General features: G+C 40.9%; 1 protein-coding gene across 4 annotated transcripts in view; it reads left to right on the forward strand.

Annotated features, from left to right (window-relative positions):
- Positions 1-12115, forward strand: part of rap1gap2a (RAP1 GTPase activating protein 2a) — a 123758-nt gene that overhangs the window by 20674 nt on the left and 90969 nt on the right. For 2 of the 4 annotated variants that reach the window (XM_033630674.2, XM_078167281.1), the window contains exons 1-2: positions 458-648; positions 6023-6058. In XM_033630674.2, coding sequence (XP_033486565.2) covers positions 605-648; positions 6023-6058 — 80 coding nt within the window. In that variant the 5' untranslated portion in view covers positions 458-604. Of the gene's footprint in view, positions 1-457; positions 649-6022; positions 6059-12115 lie in introns of those variants that run through there. The other 2 variants (XM_078167283.1, XM_033630679.2) reach the window with 1 other exon arrangement.

The following is a 12115-nucleotide window of genomic DNA, read 5'->3' on the forward strand; positions in this document are numbered from 1 at the left end:
TCAGAATGAGAACTGTGAGTGGCTCACCACAGGTTACCCAGTGCAGAAAGTGACCTAATTTGCTGGTGGTGGATATATGGGCAGACTACAGATGTTGAGGCTGGTTGTGAGGATTGAAAATACATCTGCAGAACAGCCCTCAGTGTGCGAGTGTCTCTGGGAAATAACCTCTGAGGTTCAGATGGTAAATTGTGGCCCCTCCTCACTTTGCTCCTCCCCTTGCTGATATGTGTGTCTACCTCAGTGTACCTGTATGTGTCAGAGTGTTGAGTTGTGTGTGTTAAACAGTCTGTGAAAGTCAAAGAGCAAGCAATGTTTCAGGAAAGCAGTTGACTGGGCAAGTGACAGAGTAGAAAACAACAGCTCTGAGGAGCCGGGTGGCAAAGAAGAAGAGAAGGAGACAAAAGAGAAGGGTAAATAGTGACGAGAGAGAGAGTGAGAGAGAGGGTGGGAGGCAGGGAGACCGGGTCAGAGAGAGACACAAAGTGCAAGTAAACACAGTATAGAGAGAGAGAGAGAGAGAGAGTGACTGTCAGCAGAGCATACACTTCCCAGAGGAAAGAGCCTGAGAGCAAGAGACTGCTGAGAAGTTCAGTCTGACAAAATGCTGAGGAGGAGGAGAAGCGTGTCATTTGGTGGATTTGGATGGTATGTTTCCTTTTTATTAGATGCTAGTGTGTGTGTGTGTGTGTCTGCATTATGTACCTACCTCATGCTCATCACTGAGATATGATAACGGCTGTACAGTGAGATTAAATGATGCACATAACGCTGCTGAAATGTGCATGCGCTGGGTGTTATGGGTGTGTGTGGTGCAGATATGTCAACTTCTTTCTAAAAAGGAAGGATGGGTGGAGGGCTGAGGTTGCTCCTCTGTGTCACACCTCTGACACTCTGTCCTTTGTGTGACAGCCTGTGTGTGTGTGTGTGTGCGTGTGTGTGTGTGAATGTACAGTTTCACTCTGTGCTGTCTCCGTTCAGGGAGGCAACACCATCAACAGGCTGCTTTGTCTCTGTCTGCATCTGTTGTTGTTGCTGCTGTCCTGCTATGGGACTGTGGGCACAGCTCTTACCAGTCATGTTCTCCTGCTCTATTGGCCAAGTTTAGGTCCCATAATGCAGTGCTGAGGAAGATGCCAGGGAGCCCATTTAGCGCTGAATGCGCTGACACACTCGGATGGAGTGTTTTTGTGCTTGCTCCCTTGCTGGTTGTCGTTCTGACACTGAAGCGCTGCTCCAGAGCACTTAACCTTCCCAGCTGGACTGAGGCGGCATGTCCTGCTGACCGGTTGAAATAGCCTGAAACGAGACAGGCCCGGGGAGCAGCATATTATATGTAACAGGGTTAATAAAAACAGAATAAAAAAATCTGATGTGTTTAGAAAAACAGGTGATTTCTTAAAGGGACACATGAAGTTCAGTGTACTCCTTATGAGGAGCACTCTCCCCATGAAAACAGCTGTGTAATGTCTGCAGTGGCTGTGAGGGAGATTTTAGCATGACAAAAAATAACCCTGAATTGCACTATAGGAGTTTTGAAATCAAGTGTTTTGTGGGCTTTGGCCATGCTAGGGACTTAAAGGACATCTTGGCTTCTGCTGCTTTGTATTCGACCACTCTTTGTTAAATCTAACTCTTGGTAGTCACCCAACGTAATGGAGGTGCAATACTTAATCGCTGGACAGATCAGGAACAGCTCAGCTCAGCAACATGTTTGAAAGTTGTGTGAACAGTCATCGTGCACGGCCGCACTGCAGAAATGAGAGAAGTGATGGTAATAATTCCTCTACAAATTAAAGTATGCCTCATGGAATAACCTGTCCTGCTGCAGGAAACTGCGAAGAAGTTATTAGGCAATAATCTATTCTAAGAAAGAATGTGCCAATAGGGTACTTTTTTTTCCAAGAATTACCAAGAATGTCATTTTAGAATATAAAATTACTCAAAATGTGCAATTATCAGAATTTCAGGCTTGTTAAAATGTCTCGAAGGCTAAATATGAGATGAAAAGACTTATTAAGAAGGATTTTCTCCTTTTTCTTCCCCCCTGCTGTGTATCAGTTCTGCAGGCAAACTATATAGTAATCCAAATTTGACTGAAAGTTGCGGGGCAGGGCTAGTCGATTACTATTAAGAATTTATGGGCTTTAACAGATTTCACAAGCAGACACAGCATGAAGGGACAATATGCATCTCTCCTCTTCACTCATCTTATCTGAGAAAAAAAGGTGTGCAGGTGCACCCTAAACCAGGGGTGTCAAATTTATTTTAGTTAATTGGTCACATACAGCCAAATTTGATCTCAGATGGGCCTGACCGATTAAAAACCATCGCACAATAACCTGTGTGCCCTTTTTTTTGTAAAGAATTACAAGAACATTCTGTAGATGTTCATCCTTTCACAAAACAGATTAACAGCCTGAGATGTCTTGAGAAAAGATAAGTGCAATTTCAACAGTGTCTCAGCCACATTCAGTCAGTCGACTTCTCACTGTCATTACATATGTATTTATCCATACATTTCCTGATTCAGATTCTTTTGAATGTTGAATATCTTTAAACAAGCGTCTGAAGCAGAATTTTACATGAAGTAGGCAACACATTGTTTAACTTGCTCCTGAAACCTGGCACCTCTTAGTCTAGTCATCTAGTTGGACCCTTTGGCCGGCCGGTTTGACACCCCTGCCCTAAACCATAGTATGCTGTTGAATGAATCCTGATAGCATTGTGTCATTTATTTACTGTCATTTATTTATTTTTTTTTTAAAGAAAAGAATATCCATACATAATTAAATAGAAATGATATTCATGTATGCATCAGAGAAGGTAGAGATTTTGGATATTTTATGAGTTTTCCACCCACACTCAAAATGGGGCCCTATTACTTTAAAGCCTCCAGGTATTCCACAATTTGCAGCATGAGGATTATTCTAATAATTTTAAGACGTAAGGCGCAATGTGTATCGCAGCCTCGGGGGGACAAAGTATGACTATCTGAAGTTCTAATTATCAGGCTCCCAGTCTTCTCTTTTTGGACATTGCCGCATGGACAGCTAGTTCAGAGAGTTTATCCATTACCAAATAAAGGTCTGTCTTTGAGCAGGCAGATGACAGTTTTGTCCCTATGATGTGTTTACACGCAGACACACAGTCAATTGTAGTATTCCTTTCATCCTAAGATGTGGGATGAATAAAGCTTACACATGATAGAATGATCTGTTTGATGATTCAGACATAAGGTGGGTGGTGTATCTTCTCAGCTGCTTAGTGATAAATCCTGTGAGAGCACAGACTGCAGCTCCATTACAATATGAAAGAGGCCAACATTTGTCGTCCAGCAAGATCAGATACCATTGAGAAAATAAGGTGTCACTGCGGCTGAGTGGGAAACAAAATGTGAGACATCCGCTGGGATGTGTTTAATCTCTTATTTGACTGTATTTCTGTTGATTGAGGGGCATCATTAATATGCAGTATGCATACTTTTGTATAAACTACAGCAGTTTCCCAGCTGCGTTAACTACTTCACTGGCTGTAGTCCAATATGAATCTGTCACCTGAGAAAGGAATATCCAGTTCTGTATAAGATAACATCACAGAAGCTCATTTCTCTCTGCTCGGCGCAATTTGCCTCTGCTGACGCTGCTGCAATGCGTACTGTTATTGACGCCATCCAAAAACCCTGGAAAAAAATTCAAATGATATTTAAAACATCGAGGTAGGGCAAGGATGTAGTAAAGTAGTGTGTGTTTGTATGTGTGTGTCTGTTATGAGTGCACGTATTTGCATGAACTAGATCTGGCACCATTCTGCATGGTTCAGTTTGCAAATTAATGGGATTAAAGAATTAATGTGAGAGCTCTGTATAACAAGCACTGAACATGCACATACACTGATCCATGTGCACACACTCTCACATACACATGCAAATGAGTTAAAAAACATTTGTAAGTACACTTTGACTCAAACAAAAGCCTCATGTGCCTCACAGATCCTCCTCTATTATTAGCAATAGCTGAACTTGAGGGTTGATAACATGACATCTTCTGACTTTCTATGTTTTTAGTGTGAACAGTGTGTAGTGAGGCATGAAAAAAAATCCCTTATAAACACTGTGACCTCTTGTAACCGGTCTGAGCAGGTTGTGGAGATGCAACCTTGTTAAATAATGTCAGCTGTCATGAGGCATGCTCTGCTCTGTGCCAGAGACATTACAGTGACACCTATCTGTGCTGTACACAGTGTCCTCAGGCTCTACCTAATCTGTTTGAATTACAGATTATTTATGTAAATTAGCACAATTATTTTTGGCCTTTATAACCTGGTTAGGTTGGCTGCACCAAGCACAAAATATGCAGGGAAACATAGATTTTACCAGTGTGCTTTACACACCTTTGAAATGTTTTTTGTTTATTATTCATGCAAATGTGTGGTTCATGCAGTGAACATGCACACTGCATGACCTACTTTGAGGCTTCACATGAAAGAAGATATTCCCCTTTTACAATAAAGTTAATGCCAATATAACAGGAGAGGAAATGCATGGTAATGACCATTCTTTTAAAGCTTTAATAACTTTTTGTCATTTTGCTGAAATTGTCACTTTATCCAGACAGTGGTACAAGACACAAATAATCTGTGAAAAAAAATTCCCTGCCTCCTCATAGTGCTTCTAATGACATTCACAACTATCCACTGCACATGAACAAAAACACCCAATCAGGGCCAACACATCTCTAACGCAGCTGTCAATCATGTCAATCACGGCCTGTGAACTGCAGTCAAACTGTCAAACTGGGCAGCGCTAATCAAATATGAATCAAGGTTCTGTTACTGCGCTCTATTTCTCGCCTCAGATGTTTTCAGACATATATTTTATTGTACTGTTTAGCTGTAAAATGAGAGTTTGTTGTCCGGCAACCATGTTGAAAAACAGTGAAAATCAAGCACCGGAGAACAGCTGGAGCAAACAGCTAAATAGTACACTAAAATATAGCACCATTAATAGCGAGGGGAAAAAAGGAATTTCAGGAGATGGTAAAAGATGTGATCAAAGTATTGACAGACATACTCCCTCCACAATAGTCTCTAAATTGTGTAAAGTTTACAAGAATGTGATTGAAGGAATATTTTGTGTGTAAAATCAAAATGGGAAGCAAGACTGAAAATGAATCTGTCGGGAGATGGGTAGTGTTCCATCTGTGGCACGCAGCAAACCTCCACCAGCTCTAAAAGATGGAGAGAATTTGGCTGGAAGAATATAATTCGATTTTTATGTCACACCATATTCAAAATTCAAACAACAGCACTGCTGGAGGTTCTGTGGGGAGGCGAATGCCAATCACTCACATATTGGTCATGTATAAAACCAAAAACATTCTGGGATAGGATTATTCTGATCCTTGAGAGAGTTTTAGGTTACAAAACCCCAAGGGACCCACGGATTGTGTACTTGGGATTAATACCTGAGGAGGACATTATTCATAAGACACTTATCGGTTCAAAATCCTTATACTGGCATGAAAAGACCATTACTAGGAAGTGGCTGAAACATGACCCTCCAAGTCCAGGACAGTGAATAGACATTGTAGAGGAGCTATAGTCCAAAAAACTGACCTTTCACCTAAGGACTAAAGCAAGGACACATGTGCAACGCTGGGATAAATGGACAGACCCTAAGAGACATGAGCACTTAGACTACCTATCTAATGTTGTACGGTGTGGATATGGTGACAGTTGTTGCAAATGACTAAAAGTTATTTTCATAAAAGCTATCAGCTGTAGTGTTAAGTGCCAAGTCACCCAGGGGAACCATGCTGAGGTGAAGTATTACTCTTCACCATCTTGATTTACGGAGTTCAGGTCCTTAATCTGTTAAGAAAAGAGCACTTACAGCAAAGAATTTAATTGCTGCTTTTAAGGAGTTTGTATCAGAGACATGATCAATAATCTTTCTCTCTTTGTGTGTGTGTGTGTGTGTGTGTGTGTGTGTATGTCCTTTTCTCTCCTGCTCCTTCTCCAGGATTGACAAGTCCACTTTGGCTGCACTGAAAGCCCGGTAAGTTTTCCTTGCTTCTAACATTATCAGCTTTATCTCAACATGTAGTTAATAATCTTACTTAGTCCGTCAAAGCTATAATTTGTGTAAATGAGCTTGTGGAGAAATTCCCCACAAGCACTGGTGCGTAACAGCTCACAAATGAACACTGACACTGTGGATACGGCCTAACTTAAAAGCTACTTTTAACATGGACGCTATTTCCACTTTTCATTGATTGATTCTGACTAAAACCTCAACAATTGATTCACTGTAGAAGTACAGACATTTCAGTTGAGCAGCACACAAAACAATACACACTCCAACTCACACTGTGCTCAAAGCAGGTCTTTCACAGCAAGTGAAAATTACCTAAATTCATTCCTCTCTTCTGCAGTTTTGATTTTGACTACTCCCTCATCACTTCATTGTTTACTCTTCACCTGCCACCTCTTTCTTACTTGTCTTCATGTGCCGCTGTGTGAGGAATGTGATTTCAATTATGTTCTGAGAGAGAGGAGGCACTCAACTCCGCACTGCTCCAGCCAGTTAAAGTTAAAAACTGTGTTTGCAATGTGGCTCCCAGGTGTGAATGTGGCTTACTTTATGAACATGAAGCAGCAAGTGTGTCATTTCCACATGACTCCCTCATGTTTTCAAAATACTATGGGCTGCCTTGCACCCACAGGAACAAAGGTATTTTCTGTGGTGAGTGGCTGCAGGGTCCCCTGTGACTGACAAAGTTTGTGGGGAGTGTATGCAGCCTGACTGAACATGCAGATACTACTCAGGACTCAAAAACTACTCATCCTCTGTATTTTTGGAAAGTAACCTTTAAATATATTTTTAATTTACAGGTAAAAAAAATAATTCTATATGAATGTTACATTTTTTTTAAATTTACAGTTCAGAATTCTAAATTTATATCAATATCTTACGTTTCTTAAATTTATAGGTAAAAATTCTAAATTTTATATCAATACATTGCAATTTAAGATTAGTCAAAGGCATCAATGGACAGTGTTCTCAGGACAATAATTAATTCTCATTTACCAAAACTATATTTAAGTCTTGAAATCTTATTCAGACTTGTCTTAGTCTTTATTTATAAACGAATTCCATTATCATGTGATTACTTCTATGTTAGTCTAAATCTATGTTGATCAATAGCTTTTGCTTAATGCCTCTGTGCCAGCCACAGCCACAGCCTGTTTTTTGGGTTATTCGTCTCATTCTCGTGAAGGTAATGTCTCAAGAACATTTTGAGGGAATTTCCTTAAATTTGGCACAAACGTCCACTCGGACTCAACGGTGAAGTGGTTAGAAGTTGGTGTTCAAAGGTCACTGCGACCTCACAAGACAAGTTTTTGGCCATAACTAATTTCAAACAGATGTCCAGTAGGATGAAATTATGAAGTGCTGACAGACTTATATCTAAAGGGTCAAAGGTCAACTTCACTGCAACATCATAATGTTCTGAAAAAACATTTTCTGGCCATGACTCAACGTCATATCTCAGGAACAGAAGGGGAGACATTTGGTTGGATACTGAATCAGGGACACTAATCCGGGGGTGTCCAACATGTAACTGTGGTGATTGTATAGATTCTCTGTGTTGCCAGGTGGAAGATGGTGTGAAGCATCCACATTTTAGAATATGTAGCTTCTTTGCAACATTCATATTTGGAGCATTGTCTAATGGCTACTATGAGTCTGGACGGTCATGGATGTAAATTGAAACTGCAACTTGACTGGTTCGTGCAGACATACAATTGCAAGACAGTAATTTTGTCTGGTATAAAGAACTCCAGATTTGCTTGTGTCCCCTTCTCTTCTTAAAACAAAAACACTGCCTGTGTCTGCAGCTAAACCCACTGATGGATAGATTTTCTGAACAGCTTTTTTCATACTTGGACAAGCTGTTAAAGGCAACAGTTGAGACTGAGATGAACAACGATGCATCATTTTGATCTCAGATCGTACTGACTCACCGCAACACGACACAGTGATTAACTGGTCACTTCCAACTCGGCAAGACACTAATGGCTACAGATCCCACCAGTTAGATTTTCTTCTGTGTTTTTCTGTTTTCCTCCCACAGTCAAAGGCATACATGTCAGGCATTAGCAGTACTCCTGCTTTTAACCTTGATCACCACATTGGCCCCAGAAATAGAGATGATGGTCTGTGGGCATTGTACTGTGGCTGCCCACTGCTCCAAAATATTGGATGGGTCAAATGCAGAGGACTAACTGTCCCAGAGGGAATGATAAAATATAACTCCACTTAATGAAATTATATAACAATTTTATATAACTGTTTTGTGCACACTTTCTGCAGGATAGTTTACATTACGTTGCATTTAACACAAGTCAGATTTGACTAATTATTTTTCTCTAACACATGGCCTGTCATAGCCACAGTAAACTGTTTAACTGCTGCAGTTAGCATTTACTTTGTTGATGCCTCATTGGACAGCTGCCATTGTTCACTCTCACTGTGGTTGTCTTTGTTTTGGAAACAAGAAGTGATGATGTTCAACAGATAATTATGAGTGTCCTTTACAACTGATAGCTGTAAAAGGAGAAGTAGCAGTGGGTGTTTTGACATATGTGGATTTTGATGTGTGACTTGGTTGTGCAAGTTGAGAAAACCATAACTTTGAAGTGAAAGTCACATCGTGTAAACAGCTTTATGGTCAGATTAACTCTGGATAGGAGTGGAGAGCTCATGTGAATATGATTTGTTGTGTACCTGCTTCATGGGATGTTCTTTGAGGATATTATGTGTGAGGAGCTTGTCTTTGTTGAAACAAACTGGCGAGCTCTGCTAATGGAGGTTGCCGTAGTGATGGGAGGTGAAGGGCTTCTTGTGTGTGTGTGTGTGTTTGTGTGTGTGTGTGTTTATATTAACTGTGTCTGTACCCACACCATGAGCCCCACTCTCAATGTGTCTCACTCACTTTTGAGTCAATCACACCAACATATCTTCTCTGGAAAACATCTTTAAAATCCCTCCCTTTACTATGGCTCAGGCATAAACTCACTGTATAACCAAAAAATGGACGTAGCCACTGTGACATCACCCAGTGGTTTGTGGACTCCTGTGTTTGCATTTTGGCCATCACCATTTTTGGGGGGTTTTTTTGAGCCAGAAGTGGCCATACATGGATGAGGAGGTGGAGCTGTGGAAGAGTGAGGGGACAGCCAGTCACTCAGAGTGGCCACAACCTTAACTGTGCATGACTTAAAGTTGTAATAATATGTGAATGGGTGAGTTATATAAAATGTTACCATTAATTATGTGTCATTAATGTTGAAACTAGCTACTTAGACCAAAACCTTTTTTTATTTTTTTTTTTTATTTTTTTTGTACCAGGCTGTAAACATGTTTAATTTTGCTGTAGTGTTGGGCATTTTAATATGGAGGTCTATGAGGATTGACTCACTTTTGGAGCCAGCCTCAAGTGGCCATTAGAGGAACTCCAGGAGGAGGTCCACATTTGCTTCATTTTTCAGCCCTGTAGGTTGCCGCTTGGTCTCAGGCAGTCCGTATTTGCCATAATGGTGCCACCTGTTGAAACTCTGCATTTCACTGTTGACTTTGCTGAAGAATTGACAAACTAGGAGATGTAGTTTCATCTTAAAAAAGCTCCCATTATTTTGGATTCTAGTTAGTTGTCACAAGATTTAATCATGCACATACATTCACAGAAGAGCTTTCTGTCTGTAATCAAGTCCTAAAAATCAGATTAAAAAAGACCAGCCCAGTGGGATAATTTCCACCTGTCTATAGAATTTTGCAGATATGAGTGCCCCTATCTTAAGCTTGTCACTTGGACAAAGGAAAATTATTAATTTTTCAAAATACCAGATAAAAGGTGACTCGCATTGGAAACAGGCACAAGTTTATTTTTACTCTTTTGAAAACAAGTGATTGTCTTGGATTTCTAACAATATATGAAGACAAATAAGTAAGGTGCAGACAGAAATGGGAGTCAAACCCTTTAAAAATCTAGACATGAATATGGCACACAGGACGAATGCTGGACTCCAAAGGCCACAGTAATAAATCACTAAACAGGGCAGGTTTGTTGTCAGCTTTGTTTCAGACATAAAGAAAAAAAATTAGGTTAGTCTGAGTCATGTAAAATAGGACCTGTCTGTTATCTACAGTGTTCTCCCTCACACACGCACACACACTCACATCTCCAGTGTCTCCCTCAGTCTCTGGCCAGGTGTCATTAGACCGTCTGCTGTGGAGAGGTTCTGAATATGAATGAGTGAGTCGTGACTCTGCCCCGACACTGAATAGCACCGACTTGTGTGTGTGTGTGTGTGTGTGTGTGTGTGTGTGTGTGTGTGTGTGTTTGATCCAGGTGTTAGATGTAAAAAAAATAAAGGCACAGACAAGCCCCATAGAGCTAAAGCTGCAGTGTTAAGGATTGAGGGCGGATATATCGGCAGAAATAGGATCTCATACTCATAACTATGTTTACATTAGTGTATAATCAGCTGAAACTAGGAACTGCTGTGATTTTGTTAGGTTACAATGAGCCCTTCATATTTACAATGGTGCTGGTCCTCTTCCGCAGAGTCTGCCATGTTGCACAACCATACAGTGGCACAGGATAGACAGACCAAACACTGGCTCTGGAGAGGATGTCTTTACATTAACGGAAGGCTGGTGTAGGTTCTGTATATGCAGGGTGAGGGGAGAGGAACGCCGGTGCAATCTGTAACCTCACTGCTTGATGCAACGACATACTGTTCCCTTACTGTTCGGCACTGATACACCAAGCCGACACTCTGCTGTTGGTCATTGTTGGGCCTTTGGGGAACATCGTGTGCCCTAGTTTTTGCGATGCGTCCCGCACCGTTGGCCCTCCTCAGCCCTCGTCAGCTTTTTTTTTTCCAGCCAATTCAGCAGGTTGAATCAGCATCGAGATGACGGAGCCCATCAGGGAATGAAATCACTCTAATTGGCAGTTTAGCTCGATGCACAAGAAGAGAAATGGAAGTGAGGAAAGTAAGCAAGCGGGGTTGAGATTGATGCACACTTCTTATATAAATTAAGATTATTTTTACTTTAGCAGAAACAGTTCCTAATTGTTTGTCTTATTCTTCACTGGCAGCTGAACACTACGCTAAAATACGTTGTATCATGGGCTGGTAAATATGCTTTGTTCTTTCAGTGTCGGGTTGTGTTGGGTCCAGAGTTGGGTAGAGTAGGCTACTTTGATTACTTTTTGCAGTAACGAGTAACCTAACGCGTTAGTTTGCTGTTTGAGTAATCAAATACTTAAGTACATTTTCAAACAAGACATCAGTTACTTCCATTACTTTTAGAACGCTGGTCCTTCAGCTCCGAAGCAGCAACGGCTGTCGTTTGGTTCTAATAACGGAGATAACGTTAAACCTATCAGTCTGAAAGAAGCCAGGGAGCTTGTGGCTCACTATGTGGTCAGAGAAATGCTGCCTTTGTCTACGGTGGAGTCTAAATAGGTGGAGCAGGACTCGCTGACAGACATATTTCAGACTCAGGACTTACATTATGCCTGGTAGGCTATTCTACATTTCCTATTGGGCAATGGACCACAGGGCACTAAGCCTACATTTTTTGTCTCCAAAATTAAAGGTATGGACCACTTGCCCTTCACTGAGATCCAATTCTCCCATCACAGCCGTCACTTTGACCAGTAGAAACACAGAACGATCTGCTGCCATAGACAACTGTATGACAACAACACCCCAGCGTTTTTAATATTTCCTCTAGGGATGTTACCACACAGAGTAAAAGGGGGAAATGATGGTGTGAAACAGCAGAGGCACTTTGTCAACCCGCTGAGTTAACGTTACTGTCATTAGCATCAAGCTAGCAAACAATGGTACATCCTAGGGTGACCATATTTTGATTTCCAAAAAAGAGGACACTCGGCTGGTCACGACGACTTAAATGATACTTGCAGTTTACTCAAAGATGCCTTATCATTTTAATATATTTAAAATGTATATGTATGGATAGAAAATTCAGTTATATTACAAAATAATATCTCTCCACGACAGAAATTCAGATAGG

Source organism: Epinephelus lanceolatus, chromosome 4, assembly GCF_041903045.1.
Source record: "Epinephelus lanceolatus isolate andai-2023 chromosome 4, ASM4190304v1, whole genome shotgun sequence".
In the NCBI taxonomy this organism is placed as follows: domain Eukaryota; kingdom Metazoa; phylum Chordata; class Actinopteri; order Perciformes; family Serranidae; genus Epinephelus; species Epinephelus lanceolatus.